An 18,357-nucleotide genomic window follows, 5' to 3' on the forward strand; every position below is an offset into this window, starting at 1 on the left:
TATAATAAAGAATGGTAATTGATGTCTCTTAAAAGCATGAATATGACAAAGGACATTTTGGACAATTTTTTTTTAACAGAACATTTCCAGAAATTAAGAGACATCATAACGATACCAATGATGGTGCTAGAGATGATCTTTTTAAATTCCCGTTTAAATGTCTGATGGTCACCATTGACACGAATATGCTATTATGGAGTATAGACCTTAACAGTTTAATAAGTTGTAATATTATTCTCTCCCACATTATTTTATTTGAAATAAATTGAAGAATTCCTTAACATTATATTAGACCAAGATAAATTGAATACACGATTTGCTTGTATTTTCCCAATTTAAGTTCATGATTTCTGTACACTAATATTTCATTGCCTTTTTCCATTTTCCAGGAGGAATATGGCAGTGCCTTATGTTTGAAAATGAACTACCGGTACATAAAATCAACATGTACGCCTTTGTTTAAAACAATAATTTAAGGTCCAAAACATTTTCCTTATTGTTTAGAGCTTCCTAAAGTACTCTCGATCTCTATACACTGAAGGAAAAGATTTTTTGGACATTGAGAAATATAGAGTGGGTAAAGTTGTAAATATTGAGCTTACTTATTACATTTTCATCAAAGAGTACCTTGCATTTACGCCCAAGAAAAATGTTCAAAGACAATGAAGTACTGATGAACAGAAACCGCTGTTGTTTACTCTAGTGGCATATACCTGCAAATGAAGTGTTCAATCTACTCATGTAGGCCAGTTAAAATGCTATGAATGTTTGTTTTGATCACAAATTAAGTAATAAACTTTATATTTCAGTTTATTTTATTCTAAATCAAATGACAGATTACTCTATCTGTATAAAAATACCACAAAGTCAGAACTCTTTAGTGTGCAGTGTATAGTAGGCTCTTAAGGAGAGGAACCGGTAAGTTGTTAGAACTTGTTTCCAAGCCTTTTGATTTCAATTCGTACGTTAATTCGATATATTCCTTTGACCTTTAAATAAAAGACACCCCAAAGTCTGACACATCTGTTTCATATCTGGATAATTTACTTGAGAAAGATATTGATGGCGAACTTACAACAAAACTTTATTATAAATGTGATGACTCCAACATTTCTATCAACTTTCTTTATTCATGTAGCAGTATACCATTATCACCTGCAGTTTATTCCTAGTTGATTCGATACGCAAGAGCATGTTCTACTTACGAACAATTTCTAAAACGAGACAAGCTATTGACAAATAAGTTGATGATAAAAAGATATCAACATCTTGTTTAAAGTCAGCATTTCGCCAATTCTATGGTGGATACAATGACCTTGTCAGCAAATACAGTCTTCGTTAAGAATGATGACTGACGTTTTTCATGCAAATTGTTAGACACTTATTTTCACATCGAATTGTTTACGGATTTTTCTGCTTATCCGATCATGACAAGGAGCACTTGGGTGTGTGTCCAGTCGACAGGATATGCTTACTTCCCTATGGCACCTGATCTCACCTCTAATGGCTTAAGAGATCCGTGTTTGCTCTACTCTCAATTTTTAGAGTTGATTTTAATTCCACATCTGGTAAGCCAACATTTACTCACAGTTCCTTTTCAAGGGTGAAATTCTTCAAAATCTCTATTCAGTTTTAAAACTTAATATTCCAGTCGATGGAAGTGAGTTTGGTTTATCGGACTAGATTACTGGATCCAAAATTTACATTTTTTTTTTTTTTTTTTTACAAAAAAAGATACCGTATAAGTGGAATTTTTAGGGAGAGCCATTATATAACTACCGTGAAAGGTAAGTTTCACTTCCTATTCAGAATGAATTATAAGCGATATTCAATTATAGCGACCTCAACACACTCGCTAATAATGCCAAAATTGAATCCTCGCTAAAAGTCAGCTTATACGGTATATTGCAGGGTCCAGTAAATGTTCAACCAAGCCACTATCCTTACTTCTCACCAAAATATTAACACAGTTAATATTTTGATGAGAAGTAAGGATAGTATGTTGTAGCATAATACGTCTAAAGTTTCTCTTTCACAGCAGTTAATAACTGCTGTGAAAGAGAAACTTTAGACGTATTGTGCTACAACATATTCAAGAAGCGTTTTTAATTATATATGGATTCTAATAAAACTCCAAAGAACTTTAGGAAAATTTTAAAATATCAAAACTTTTCAAACATCAATAGCAACAAAAGATATGACTTTTCTATGCTTTATACAACCGTTCCTTCTGATAAATTAAAGAGCAGGCTTTTTGACACCATAGACAACTGCTTCCTTAATAAAAATGAAACTCGTAAATTTTCCTATCTTGTGATTGGTCATCTGTAAAATTACTGTTAAAAATCATTCTTATTCTACATAGAAGTACTCTAAAGTTGATATTAAAAATACATGTATGCTGAAGTTATTCATTTACAATATCTATGAAGTTTTTGGAGACCAGGTCTTCCAATAATCTGTTATAATTCCGATGGGTAATAATTGTGCTCCTTTGTTAACCGGCCTGTTTTTATTTTCCTATGAAGCAGAATTTATTCAAAAACTACTACGCGAGAAGAAGAAAACTCAACTCGACTTTAAGATATATCAACGATGTTTTATCAATCAACAATAGTTCCTTTCATTCATATTTCGACTTGATATATCCCAGTGAACTTGTAATAAAAAAAAACACCACAAAGGCGGCCACATCTATTTCATATTTGGATGTTTTACCGAATATAGCCGATAATGGCCAACTAATAACTAAACTAACTATGACAAACGGAATGATCTCAGGTTTACCATATTAAAATTTCCTTATTTATGTAGTAATATTCCAATATCACCTGCATAAGTTTATGTCATCAACTGATTCGATATGCAAGAGCAAGCCCCGAGTACGATGAATTTTTAAATAAAGGCAAGGTACTGACAAATAAGATGATGTTACAAGGATTTTAACAACCCCATTTATAGTCAGCTTTTTGCAAATTCGTTGTTTGTAAATTCAACCTTTCTTTGGGCTGTATTTTGTCTGAAATGTTTCATACCACATGTTAGGTCATTGTTTTGTTTTGACTACGGAGTACTCCGTTTACCTGATCAATACAGAGAGCCGGGGTGACCGGTCAACAGGGGATGTTTACTCCTCTCAGGCACCTGATCCTGATCCCATTTCTGGTGTTTATAGGAGTCCATATTTTTGTCCCGTTAATTATTCGTTTTGTCTACTGTATTTATGAAATGGATTATCTCCCCCTTTTACATTATAATGTTTCAATGGACTTTGAGCTTGACTACTGTTCGTTATCTTCATAGTTCGACAGATGCATTATCATTGGATGATATAACAAAATGCCAAAAGTGTGGAAAAATATATTTATGTAACAATGTAATGCATAGAAAATTAATTCATTGAAAACAGATAACAACTAAGTCCGACAATAGTGAATAATAACACAGGGTAATACATAAAGAAGTCCCGGAAGTGACGTAAACAATGATGATGCAGACGATCTTTGTGACTTGGCAAAACGGTCTAAAATGGAAAGTACACAAGAATTTAATATTCATATTCTAATTAATAATTAGATATAGAAGTATTATTGCATAAATTGTATGTTATATTTGAAACAAGATAGCTTCCAATTTAATCATACCACATTTTATATCTCAAAATCCCGATTATAGGTTACGCAATACAGTCAGAGAAACTATTATATTCCGCATCACAACAAAAATAGGAATGAAAACAGAAAGTGACACTGTGAAACTCCTTGGTACTTACTTGGTCGAAATATTCTTTGAAAATTTGCTTTCCTATATGTTCAAAAATTAGAGAAAATTTTTTTTCAATGTATTCAATAAGATGTAAAGAAAACAAGAACATCTTACCTTCGCTATCTGTTCCTCGCTTGGAGTTTATAGACCTTGCTGGAATAAAAGTTATACAAGTTATGAATACCGTGAAAAGAATTAAGATTCCATAGGAGAACACAGGTTAATATTGTGAAGATTTACGAGAGAAGAAACACCGCTAATATCTATGAAGCACACTACTGGCATTCAACATATTGGCAGAGACTGTATCCTATTGTACAACAATGTAACAAACGGCTACAGGAAGTACCAGGGAGATTTCACATCATACCAATTGGTGACCAATCAAAATAAACAAAACACAATATACTAAGGTGACTGACCAATCAAAATAAAGGAACTTGTCAAGAATCGGCAAAATTTCACTGAAAATATATTATGACTGTAAAATTTGCAATAAAGATTGCATCTTAGTTTTGAAGCGATGTCATAAGTAAACACCCAGAGTATATTGTCTTATAAATATCGGTGTGGTGACTAGACAGGGGATCATAACGTCTTGCTTGTGGAAAAAGGGAATACATCAAATTCCAAATGAAATCGGGAATCAACTAATAATGCATTTACATTTAAAGCAACGACGAATTTTCAATGCAGTTTCTTACCACTTAAAACATGAATTTTTGTGTTGCTGATCTGGGACTCGGACGTCCGACAAACGTAAGTTCCGGCGTCCTCTAGTTGTGCATTTGTAATTGTCAGTTTACTAATTATCACCTTTTCTACAAATGAGGAATACTTTGTTATAGTGGTGCGCGAATTTTCTCTGACTTTATGTCCTTCTATAAACCAGTCTATGTCTCCCGTCGGAAAATCTATGGCTGTTGCATTGCATATCACCGTTATAGTACGACCCACTTCAACAAAGTTGGAGCTAGTCGTAATGTATATGTCTGCAATAATAAGAATAACGGGCAAAAATCACAACATCAAATTCATTCCACTGTTTCTATACATCGATAAACAAAACAATATTGACAACCAAAGTAAATCAAAAAAATAAATTTTCTTAATATATGTACCAATTCATCGAAAATGTTTATCTAAAATAGGGACCAAAAGAGTAAAAACAACTTCAAGCATGGAAGATCATTATCAAATCATGATATATACAGGCCTAAGATGTGGACATCTGGAAAATTACATCTACTATTAGAAATCATGCAAAAAATTGATTTAACAAAACACATTGCTTTGTTTGACCACGGACCACCGACTTGTTTTTTGGAACTTATATTAGAAATTAATTTTGTACGAACTTCGTGAGTGAGCAGGCGTTTTAAAATTGGATCAATTATTCAGCATATTGGAAAAATGATCATAGTGATTTACTTTGTTCGTCAGCAAGAATAATTATCTTGTTTATATCTTCATTAAAGGCTTTGAATAATTCAAATGGATCTTCTCCAGTTTATATTGATATAATTCTGTAAACCAAACAGTTTTCATCAAGTTGATATATCATCATAATGAAAGAGTGTAAATGCTCCAATTTGAAATAAATCTTTGATCACGAAAGCTACTTTCACGCTACCTGGCGGAGAAAATGTTTTCTGGGTCGTTGTAGATGGCGCTTCTGAAAGAGAAAAGAACAAATATTGATATTAAGCTTCATTATATTAAAAACAAATAAGTTAATAAATTAAATCATTTAAAGAATCAGACATGGAACACAGTGGGAGAGGGGTTTTGGTCGTGACTTTAACCATAAAATGAACGTGAGAAAGAATTCCAGGGAGACGCGACACAATAACACGTTTATCTGATCAACTGATCCAATGAGGCCACACAGTAAATGATGAATGAAAAGAGAACTAGTTCAAAGAGAGTACAAGTACAAAGAAGATTGTCTTTTTCGTGACAAATGCCATGTGCTCATTGTGTTTTGTCTGTTTTGTATTAGACGAAAAGTTGTTCAAGAAAAAAAAAATACATTGTGACCACAACACCAAGAAACTTTTTGACTCCGGAGTAAAATGTTTATGATTCATTGAGAAGACTCCATTACAATTCTACATGACAGCATTGTAATCATCTCTGTTGATACTAATATTATATAATTACTGTTTTGAAGTCAATGCCATTATATATAGCCACTTGAGGAGAACAATATTCACCGAGCTCGAACGGCGAGGTGAATATTGTACTTCGAAGGTGGCTAAATCATCGTATTGACTGAGAAACAGCAATTACTGTTTTATAATATGATTCAATAATAATTAAATGATACAAACTTATTAAGCAGACGTTGCTATCTGTCTTGATTGTTAACATTTATTGAAGTCCTAGCCGAACGCAGTGATAGAAGCAGTGAAATCTTATGTTAAAGTAAGAGTTTACAGAATTCCTTCATTTGAAAGTTACGGTCGGAATATATCTTCAGACTTGTTCAAACGAACTGAGGTCAATATTATAATAAACGTTACTAACTGTATAAATTTGCAATTTCTTTATCTAGTTTTAGTGCGAATAAGAAAAAAAATAAATTTTATGTTTACCTGGAAGTGAACATAAAATTTCATAACTAATTATTTGTATCAATTTAAAAGTTCTCAATTTTTATTGTCCATGCAATGTAAAAAAAATATATATATAGTCACATGTTTGGTCTCGTACAGGTGAACATAACCTAGTATGATTTCAAAAAATGTTGGATCTCTGCCAATCAGAGAGCTAGGAAGTATTCAATCATCTAGTACAATAAATTTTTACACTTATAAGACAGAGTTTCCTGAGATACACATCGTTTGCCTTTCAGACTGATGGTAACATTTTCATCTTGACACATATATGTTGAAAACTTCAAAATCATGCATGAGGCAACTCAGTCATATGAGATAAAGAATGAAATAGAAAAGAGAATCTGCTTCGTTTGAGAGAAAGCAGACTCGGCGAAAACTCACCAAGGACGTTAAGGAGGACGAGTCGCCTAGAGCCCGCTCTTTCTTTGGCACTTATTTGGCATTCGTACACACCTGCGTCATTGATATTCACGTTCTTAATCATCAGATTCCAGCTGCCTCGATATGGAATATGTTGCACGTGATATCTATCGTCTGGTACATAGATGTCCAGTCCAACGGAAATAGGATTCGGCTGAGAGGTCCGCCGCCATACCACCTGCGGAATTATACATTGATACAAATGTATGTGTAATGATTGCAAATGCAACATCAATTAAATCGGTACATTAACAATGATAAAATCAAATTAATGAATAATTTAAATATTTATCTTGCATATTCAAGGAATTTCATGTATATTCTTTGAAATCTGAAATCCCTTAACTGTTAGAAAAAATAAATCGAATCATAATCCCTAGGTAGCATCAATAACATGGAGTTAAGAGAGTATATTTCTTGGTGAAAACGAATATCCAAACTATTTAGTATTTTTCCCCTTTTTAGAATGTTTTTTTTTAATGGAAATCTTTTAGCGACACTGTATATTAGAACATGATCTGTGGACCTCATTTCTGTGGAGAAGACGTGTTATCTGTACAACCCTCTTTGTTCCCTAGAGAAGAAGATATCCTTTAATTCCTCGAAAGCTAGCACTCATAAAACGAATTTTGGAGAAAAGATTTTAGAATAATTGTATTAAGCCCACAATATCATTCACTGGTTTAAAAAGCTTGAATTTATTGATACTGATATGTAATTGATGCTTAATTATTTCTCATACTGATCCATTTCATCTCCCAATGCACATAAATCGCGTTATAGTCTTAATCATGACTTTACATTGATCTCTCGAGGCTTACCCTGTTCATCATTGATACTGACTAAAATTCTATGTTTTGTATAGGGTTACTAGACAAAAATGACTCTTATAGAAAGCACTGAACGCACATTTAATTAATTCTTACAAAACATAATATTCCTATTTCATGATATGCCTGATTCAATTCATTTAATAAGAAATATGGTATGTACAACCTCCAATACTTTGGACATGGCGGTAAATAGACAATTTCTCAGGGTAACCCCAAATTACACCTCTACGACTAATTATATTGACTGTCTTTTTATTTTACTAACCACTTTGGTGCCTAGGTCTTTGACCCTACAGTAGAGCGTCGCCAGGTCGCCTGCTGTGTAGGTAAAGTTGAACTGTATGTCCATGAATTCTGTGGAGTGGTGCTGCTGACACAGAGACATACCTAGAAATAGAGAGAATGTATCAGTGTCACCAGATAATCTAACTACAACTAGAACTGACATAGAGACATACCTAGGATAGAGAGAATGTATCAGTGTTATCAATTCTCAGATAATCTAATCACATCTAGGGAACTGACACACAGACATACCTAGGATAGGGACAATGTATCATTTTCAACTATCAGATAATCTAATCACAACTAGGGAACTGACACACAAGCATACCTAGGATAGGGACATTGCATCAGTGTTATCAACTCTCAGATAATCTAACTACATCTAGAGAACTGACACACAGACATACCTAGGATAGAGACAATGAATCACTGTTACCAACTCTCAGATAATCTATCTACAGATAGAGAATTGACACAGAAACATACCTAGGATAAAGACAATGAGTCTAATCTAATCACAGCTAGAGATATATCATATAGACATTGGTAGGATAGAGAAAATGAATAAGTGTTATCAACTGTAAGAAATTTTAACTAGACAGCTAGAGAGATATGACATAGAGACATAGCTAAGGATAGAAAGGTGGAATGAATGCCATCAACTGTCAAATAGTCTAATCTACAGCAGGAAACTGACACACAAACATATCTAGGATAGAAAGAATGTATCAGTGCCATCAATTAGTTTATAACTACAGCTGGAGAATCACAAGGTTCTCAGTGTGTCGGGAGGCGTGTTGATTTAGGGAGACGTATAAGGCAGAGATTGATGTCATCAGCATTTATCTCTTTACAGAGCACTATATTTTAGTACACTAAAAAACTGACAGGTACAAACCAGTTCTGTTTACTATTATTTATCACGACTAATTTATAATTATTTGTATCAGAATTTTGTAATTTTAAAGTAGAAAATGTAAGTTAATCAATGACAACACTTTAAAAAGACAGTTGACAACAAATGTATTTACAAAAGATAAAGCCATTCTTTGTACTGAAAGTTTGATCAGAAGTTAATTATTCTGGATTTTACATGTTCTCTGCTCTCTTTTATCTATAATTACAGAAATAAGAGAGCAATTGCCATAACGATTAAAGGTATCTTAAACGAGTTCATGTATTATTTTGTTTTGCATTTACTAATGATTAAAACATTTTTGCAACTTGAGAAAATAAATAAAAAAAATATGCAACAGGAAGAAGCTTGACGTGGAACAGCTTTGTTCTCCGCAGAAATAACAAACTGGCAAAATCCCAGATCATAATTGAAAAATGAAACTAAAGTATTTTCACCGGATAACTAAACAATGAAACATGAAGCATATTCAGCATAAAGAATATTACAGTGTCAGAAGTTATGTACGCGCTGACTGTGAATTAAGAAATATATCACCACGACGTTCTTTTACAAGAGGTTGTGAATGAACCGGCATAGTAAACGAGCTTTGTACCTTCTATTAATACAGTAAGACCATGAAGAAGGTTCCTACTGAGCTAATTATATATTTTTGTGATATAATTTTATAGTTAAGTTCCTGTCGAGAAGATGAATCTAATCTGATAAATTTATGAAGAAAAAAGTCATTTTCCTGATATACAAGAATGGGAATTTTGGAATATTTAAGATACCTTTTGTACAGTAGGAACTTCTTATAAACTGGAAGAAGCGTTTTACACCATCAATGAAATTGATCAGTGAAAAATGAGGAAAAATATCCAATTAAAATAACTCTATTCCAAGTATAACCCCTCCAGGCATTATGGTTATTTTACATAGTATTTATTTGCTTGTAAATTAATCTGTATCGATCAGACATCTTTAACAGCTGTTGTACTTCTCAGACAGTTAGTGGAGAAGACAAGAATAAGTGGGCAGAAACTCTTGACCGAAAGCCATAATGAAAGGAACCTAGCACCTGCTCAAGACAGATTCACAAATAAAAACGCGAAAAAATTGTCTTTGATCGATTTGCCTTCATAATTAAATCAAGACAATTCCCAGCACATTACATCATGGGTTTGAAGGATGAAGATCCAAATTATCAAAAAAAAATGAGAGGCCCGTGGACCACAACGCTCACCTGAGTAACTTTAACCCTGCTTTTCTTCAAAAGATTTTCCCCTTGTGAAACTTATTGTGGCCCCATCTTACCCCTGGGGAGTCATAATTTGAACAATTTAGAATCTACACTACCTCAGGAAGCTTCCACGTACACGCAAGTTTCACCTTTTTTTAGCCCGGTAGTTCTAGAAAAGAAGATTTTAAAGATTTCTCCTATATATTTCAATGTAAATTTTTGATTCCCTATTGTGACGCTAACCCCGAAGGCCATGATTTAAACAATAAAGAACCTACACTACCTCAGGAGGCTTCCACATAAGTTTCAGCTTTTCTGGCCCGGTGGTTCTTCATAAGAAGATTTTTCATTACCCGACCCTATTTTTGTCTTTTCTTGATACGTGATTATCACCCCTTGGAAGAGGGCTTGGCCCTTCATTTAAACAATTAAAACTTCCCTTTACCCAAGGATGCTTTGCACAAACTTTGGTTAAAATTGGCCCAATGGTTCTTGAGAAGAAGTTGAAAATGTGAAAAGTTTACAGACGGACGGACAACAGGTGATCAGAAAAGCCCACTTGAGCTTTCAGCTCAGATGAGCTAAAAATCTGAAATTAATATTTTTTAGAGGGATTTAAGTATGACGAAAAGAAAAGATATTGTTATTGATAAAAATGATATTATAAACGATTCTTTCTTTTAAAGAGGGCTAAGATGGTCAAGTTCTGATACCAAAGAGTTTCAGCACACATCTGTCAAAATAGAAGTTCGATGATATCAGAGTTACGGAGGACAATTGTTCAAGTAATTGGCTGCATTTGATTATTTGGCTCAATATATCACAGACGGGAAGGGTAATTTAATAGTCACAATCACATAAAATTTTCCGATTGGATATAAATAAAAAATAAGCCCATGTTAACCGATACCACCCAATTTCCTGTTGGTTTTCTTTGTTAAGCGATCTGTTTCTCGGCTGCCCTCTTGAGTTTTTACAGTCCATTTCAAATCTGTCTCGATTGTTTCGGAGGAGTTATCGAGTTAGCTAAATATACTTTTCCTTCATATTACACCGTTTACATCAATGTCTATCCAAATAAAATGGAAAATAAATTTGTTATGCTTAAAAAATACTGTTCCATATTTTCTTCCTGTTTCTCGCTCTTTAAAGAAAATGGAAAAAACGATTCTCTAAATGGAAAATTGAGACTTTCTTAAAACTTCCAGATACAAAATTTTGGAAATATGAAGATGAATTTAATCTATATAAATAAGAATCATTATATTTCAATGTCTGTTTAGTGAAAATTGAAAATGGCACTTGTATGGTCTGGGTGTCAGTGTTTCAGGGCTACATGTACCTAGTAGGCTAGTACATTGTATCTTATTAGGAATGCATCTACCTAAAAACACTTCTTGAAAATAAATTTGTAAACTTTTGCAAATATTGTATACTTTAAAACTTCATGTTTAACTGTGATGATTTAAATGTGTAAATTACATGTAGGGAGAGGGCGTAAGAAGTTTTCAGAACCTGTGCCCAATCCCTTTGTAATTATAAATTACAATAAAATGTGTTCTAACCGAAAATGAGACAGTATGAGTGTAGAATTATGCGAGTGATCTATGTCCTAGAATCTATTTGAAATCAACAACTACTGAGGTCGATAACTTCGGAGTTTATGACTAGAAAATCCCTGGACTGTTACTCACGAATGCTAAATTACTGAAAAATATGTTAAAAATATAGACAATAGCTCAACATTTACTCTTGTTCTATAACTTACCAATATTAACAATTCATTTTCTTGATTTTGTAGACTCATGCGCTGTTAATGTTCCAAAATCAGATCTGACGTTTGATTCAAAAAATACAATTTTAACATTCTCCCACCACTTAATCATGATTGGAAACTAACACTGAGTATTAAACACCCTCATATGTTAATGTTTAATGATTTTAACTATTTCATATGTGATTGTAATGCCACTTCTGAAGTTTATAAATACTTTAATCTCTTTCCTTCTTTTTTTTCTTTAAGTTAATGAGCTGCAGAATAAATGATTTTCCCTAGTTATTTTTTTACAGGTAGCCAGTTAAAAGGCTTCAAAGACACTAGGTGGTTATTTATATTTTGGAAAACTTTCCCAATTCCTGAAGTTAAAAGACAAAGAATGGTCAGTCATGATTAACACATGTTAGAGATTTGCAACGGATCTCTGTAGAATACATGTAGTTTCTTATGATACGTTTTCATATTATGTATAAAGTACATGTAGCTCTATGCATATGTCCGTTGTTATGCTTTTAAATTGATGTAGTTGTATGTACGTTGTAATGCTTAATTGATGTAGCTGTATGTACGTTTTAATGCTTTTAAATTGATGTAGTTGTATGTACGTTGTAATGCTTAATTGATGTAGCTGTATGTCCGTTGTAATGCTTAATTGATGTAGCTGTATGTCCGTTGTAATGCTTAATTGATGTAGCTGTATGTACGTTGTAATGCTTAATTGATGTAGCTGTATGTGCGTTATAATCCTTTACTCATGAGCTGTATCTACTGTAACAAAGATTTTTGTATCAACCTTTAAACATAAGATAATTTTACTACTACTTTTTTTTTTACAGAAAATTCTCATTTATAATTATTAATTTACTTAACTAGGCCTACTTTGCTCACTAAGAACATTGAGAACAAAAATGAATTTAGTCACTAAATAGTAAGAACATAAAGCATAATATAGCGCTAAAAATAGCAATCTCAATTATTTGCAGTTCACTTTCTAAGGATGAAATTCTTCAAATTCACATTTCAGTGTTTAATACTTTTAACATTCTAGTCAAACAAGCTTGTGTTCTAGAAGTGATGTAAATCTTACGTGGACTCACAAAACCCCCCACAGACTTTTCAGAAAAATTAGAATTACAAAATTTCTCAAACGTCAGTAACTTCAAAATGTACTTTTTTTATTTACACTTTATACAACCATTCCTCATGATAAATTCAAAACTTAGGGGTTTTTTTGATATCATAGTCAACAGCTTCTTCAATAAAAATGGAACTCCGAGATTTTCATATCTTGTGATTGGCCCTCAACAAAACTTCAAAAAAATTCTACACACAAGTACTCTGAAGTTGATATTAAAAGGATATTGGAGTTCCTCATTGACAACATTTATGTAGTATTAGAAGACCTGGTCTTTCAACAAGTTGCATGTGAAAATAATTAAGTTGTATCTCAACAAAAAATAACTTGCATCAACAAGACTTCGAAAAAATCCTACACACAAGTACTATGAAGTTGATATTAAAAGGATATATATTGGAGTTCCTCATTGACAGCATTTAATATGTATAGTCTTAGGAGACATGGTCTTCAAACAAGTTGCATGTGAACATAATTAAAGTTGTATCTCATCAAAAAATAACTTGCATGTGGACACAATTAAGTTGCATGTTGATATGAATGCTGCATATCGCATGTCGGATGTCACATATGGTAGATATTATTAATTTATTATATATGTTATATAATACAGGATTTTAGCATCCCTGATATAAACACGCGCCTTGTATTGCACACCCTGTATCAGCACCCTTTATTTCACCCTTTATCACACCCTTTCTTTCAACTTTCTGGAATATCTCTGTATTTTTCATTCGAAGTACCTCGGATCTTTTTGTATTGTTTATAAAGTTTATTTATATTGTAATTTTCATGATATTTTATGTTATTCAAAATAATTATTTGTTTAAGCTATAATTTTTTTTTCCATTTATTATCGCTGAATGTATTGCTTTTGGAAAAAATGAGAAACGGAAATTCGACAAAAACAGAACACATTCAGTTATTAATTTACAATTTTATGCATTATTTATTGAAACTATTTTAAAATATATAATAAAAACAACAATACTTGACAAAATCTGTATCAACCCCATATCAACCCTCGACCAATATCAGCCCTCTGGCCTTCGGCCTTTGAGCTGATATTGGAGTCTCGGGTTGAAATGGGGTGTGATACAGATTTTGCCAAGTATTATTTCTATTATTTACATTGTATTAATTCAAATGTTGACTGACGTTTTTCATAGTAATTGTTAGGCCATTATTTATACACTGAATTGTCGAGGGATTTTTCCGTTATTTCCTGATCATGACAAGGAACACACGGCGGATGTGACCGGTCGGCAGGGGATGCTCACTCCTCCATGGCACCAGATCCCATCTCTGATGTTTTAGAGGTTCATGTTGATCTACTCCTGATTTGTATTGTTTGAAACCTTGAGCTTGAATACTGTTCGTAATCTCCATATATTTCATTATCAAATTTTCCTAATTATTATCCGATCACATTTTTCTTGCATGCATGTCAACATATTTATTTATATGTCGACATAATTTTGCTGCTTCTTTCTCGACATATATAGAAAAATAACTTGCATCTAGAGGCAGATTACTAGTATGCAGATATAAAATGGAACAGCACTGCTTTTTCCTACTTCGCTTTTGAAATACATTCCCTGAAGAAATCCTCAGGATTGACACTTCGAAATTATTTTGTCAATCGTTTTTCTTTTGAACTCGGAAATACGGCTTCATGGTGCCTTTTCTCGATGAAAATGAAAGGTTATTTTTATCTCTTTATAGCTTCTTTAAAGCTTTAGCTGTGATGTAAAAGGACAAGGCACTATTAAAAGTTGTATCCTTTCTTAGCTTAGAACTGCGAAAATGGACTATGTTGAATGACAACGCATCTTCTTTTTCATGGACTAGTAGGGAAAAGTCTCGCATGACAAATGAAGTCTTTTTAAAAACAAAGTTGAGAAATACAACAAGCAATTCTGTTCTGTCTCATCATTTGATTGACATAAATTTTTATAAAAAGTCAGTAGATGTGTGAAAGCTAAAGGTTAGCAGTGTAATCCACAATTAAACCTATACACAGATCATTCAGATACCTTTACAAAAGATCTAAGATTTGTACCTTATGACATTGAAAGATTTCTACAACTTAAGGCACTCTTTTGCTGCTTTTTGTTTCTATAACGTATTCCTTTATAATATAAGATGAAAGTGCTGTGTATTACGAAAACTCAAAGACTGTTATAAATCAATTCCATTTTAGCGTCTATTTTTGTAGCCATGTAATTGCTCTGAGAAAAGCTATAGATTATACCTACAATGAATGTAGAAGATTCTGAAGGTTCCTTTTTTATTATACCAATGTTCCTGGGATTTACATATATTATTTCAAGGCCAGATCAATCACTCACTCTTGACGGCCTCTCATTTTTACAATAACACTAATATCTAATACTATAAAAAAACAAAGACAATTTCGTTCGGCGTTCTTTGAAACAAAAAATAAATAATAAACACCTGACGATGATGAAGACATGCATTATTAAAGCAAAAAAGGGAAACTGATGTTATTAATCATATACTGATTACAAGAATTAACATGGAGTGCTGAAATTAAATATCGATTGTGTTTAATCATTAGACTATTAAAACTAGCCATAAACTCGATAGAGCGCTTCCTCTGTCAGATATCACATAAAATGTGCCAATTATCAGCCGTACTTTTAGAGGCGTTATCTCGACACACATGACTATTTTGATAGTAAGGTCTTCAACATCTCAAAACAACATAACACACGATATTTTTTATTCGCTAATGATAGAAAGGTCTGTCAATTTTCAGAACTAATCAACTTATTTTAGAGAGTTCTCTCTCCGATACGTTATGTTCTTTGTTATCTTATCGAGAAACCTGAACATTTTCCCCCAGACAATAAATACAAGGAACACACGGGTATCATATTCATCTGTTTTGTTGAAATAAAATGATTAAACAGCTACATTGTGTAGTGTGATGAAGAACTTGTCTGATCTGAATATTATTTTCAATACCAAGAAATTGATTAATTTTGCAGATGATGAGAGCTCTTTTTTTTTCTTTTTTTTTTTTTTTTGGTTTAGACATTCTCATTCAAACTTGATTAAGCCAGATGCAACAGTGTCTTTATAAATTACGAAAAGTAACGAGAGAGAGAGAGGGGGTGGGGAAGAGGGGGAGAGAAAGAGAGAGATGATTTATTATGTGCTTGATATTATAGCCCCTTCCTTGACAGATTACTTTTAAGTGAAGAGTGAATAGAAACAATGTGATGGACAAGTTTCTTCTTTTTCCTAAAAAAAAAGAACATAAAATGTGTTTAAGAACCAATTTACATATTTTACCTAAGCTATTGTATTTTTATCAAAGCGTTTTAAAGAGGAACAATGAAAACACTTGCTAAAACGAGCTTTTTATGAGTCTGTTGAGCACACTCTATCATTCTTACAATAAAAACTATCCTCTTAGAAATGCAAAGAGGTTCATACTTAATAACAGCTGCTAAAGCATAAAAATTACTTTGAAAGCTTCGTTCGAAATACTTTTAATAAGGAAGAAATATAACACTAGTTAAGAAATACATATATAACCATCATAGCTGTTTGCAATATTGTGTAAGTATTAGAAGCCGTAATCTACGGCTGATAAGCATAACAGTGTGATACACAAGTTATTGTCTGTATTCTGCACTGGAGGAAAATGATGTTTGCGACGAACGATACCCTAATAGACACATTTAAAGGAAAAACTAATCACCAGAGAGTCTTTTCATGTAAATTTGTAAAGGTTTACAAAAAGAACACGTCTACAGATTAACTCAAATGGAAGCGAGGCACAAAGCTCACCTCCACTGTACAAAAATCGTATTATATTGTGCTTTAGAGACCACTGAACCAATCCTGTAGCTTCAAGTCAAGTTTGGCCCAATATGAAACCCAGAATCTCATTTGTTTCGCTACGGGTTCCAAGAACGTTGCTTTTTCCATTCAGATGTAAATCATTTAAGGAAATGAAGATTTATTGGGCAGCCAAGCTTTCGAACAGAAGGTTGCACATACAAAATTGATCTTTATGTGGCCTCCTAATCACGGTGTTAAGACTGGTATATCGTTGATTCTAATATACAGAAAACAAAAAAAAAATCTACATTGATAGAGGGATTAAACATAAGTGCCTTTGCCTTCTAGAACATATTGAAGTAAGTCATGAACACAATTATGACACATTTATAATAAGATTATTGCAAAGTTAATCTGAATTGTAAATATTGTATTGTAAATATCACCAGTCATCATTTTAATTCATTGTATTACATTGAAAAATGATCGATCTCCAAGTTCGATCAAAAGAGAACTAAATTATCATTTATTGACACTTTGGCCAACAAAGGTTGAAGACGCTCGTCTACTTATCTATTTTATATCTAGAGGCACTCTTAAAGTTATGCATTGATGTTAATATTTTTATCAAAGTGTATAAAGACAATTATTTTTAATTTTGAGACAAATCTATTAAAAGTTCCTTTATACCTTACCCTTTTCTATTACATATGTTATGCCTAGATAGATATATCCTCACCATATTTCGCTCAGAGCTCTTTTAGAGGAACTTGCAGACATACACACAGATAAATCTTGGTTAATAGGAAATTCTTGTTAGAGTGAAATAGAATTAATGACTATGTTTCTTTAAAAGATATAATCTTACAGTATATATTTTCAATAGAAAATTCCTTCTGAAATAACTTTTACAACTCCATTACTTCTACAAAAAGCATATTGTGTTTTTGAGTTGTTTGCTGCGATTCCTAATTTGTTGATTTCATTTAGTATTATGTAACTCTATTAAAATACAATCACCCTTGAGGAAATTACAGGGTCAATCAAAGAAAGATTGCTTCCATAAGTCACGATAATATAAAAATAAGGTTTAGTAATATAAGATTCTGTTAACTAAATAATGAAATAGTATCTTCATTAATTTAAAAAAAAAAAAAAAAAAAACTGATGAATGGTAAATTAAAAAGAGAACTAAATCCTTGGCATAAAATTGATGCAATTTACCGGTATTTCATACTCGACATTGAATAAAATGCAAACAGTTAAGGAACAAAAGTTGCCATTGACAGCGATAAAACTATACGTAATAAGTGAGATGTTTAAAAAAAAATCTCTGAAAAAAATACACATTACGTATGAATACATGGAGTGATTACAAATTAACTGGTATGAAATATACCATATAAGCAGAATGTTTAGCGAGGATCCAATTTTGGATTATTAGGGACGGATTTGAAACCGCTAAAATTGAAAATTGCTAACAATTCGTTCCGTATTGTTTTTTTTTTTTTTTTATAGATATCTTTCTTGACATTATGAATTCGCTAAAATTATTTCTTGCTAAAAA

At 32.4% G+C, this 18,357-nt stretch overlaps 1 protein-coding gene across 1 annotated transcript in view; it reads right to left on the reverse strand.

The window, feature by feature from the left end:
- Positions 1–3,356: 3,356 nt before the first annotated feature.
- The window catches only part of LOC133183371 (hemicentin-1-like), a 31,565-nt gene continuing 16,564 nt past the window's right edge, over positions 3,357–18,357 (reverse strand). The window contains exons 2-7 of the mRNA XM_061318335.1: positions 7,905–8,026; positions 6,768–6,984; positions 5,399–5,440; positions 4,470–4,757; positions 3,880–3,918; positions 3,357–3,523 (exon numbers count right to left, since the gene is read on the reverse strand). Of these exons, the coding sequence (XP_061174319.1) occupies positions 3,417–3,523; positions 3,880–3,918; positions 4,470–4,757; positions 5,399–5,440; positions 6,768–6,984; positions 7,905–8,026 (815 nt within the window). The 3' untranslated portion in view covers positions 3,357–3,416. The remainder of the gene's footprint in view (positions 3,524–3,879; positions 3,919–4,469; positions 4,758–5,398; positions 5,441–6,767; positions 6,985–7,904; positions 8,027–18,357) is intronic.

The sequence above is a fragment of the Saccostrea echinata genome, unplaced genomic scaffold (assembly GCF_033153115.1).
Source record: "Saccostrea echinata isolate AGI-Se365-2 ecotype Australia unplaced genomic scaffold, CSIRO_AGI_Sech_v1 ptg000009l, whole genome shotgun sequence".
NCBI lineage: Eukaryota > Metazoa > Mollusca > Bivalvia > Ostreida > Ostreidae > Saccostrea > Saccostrea echinata.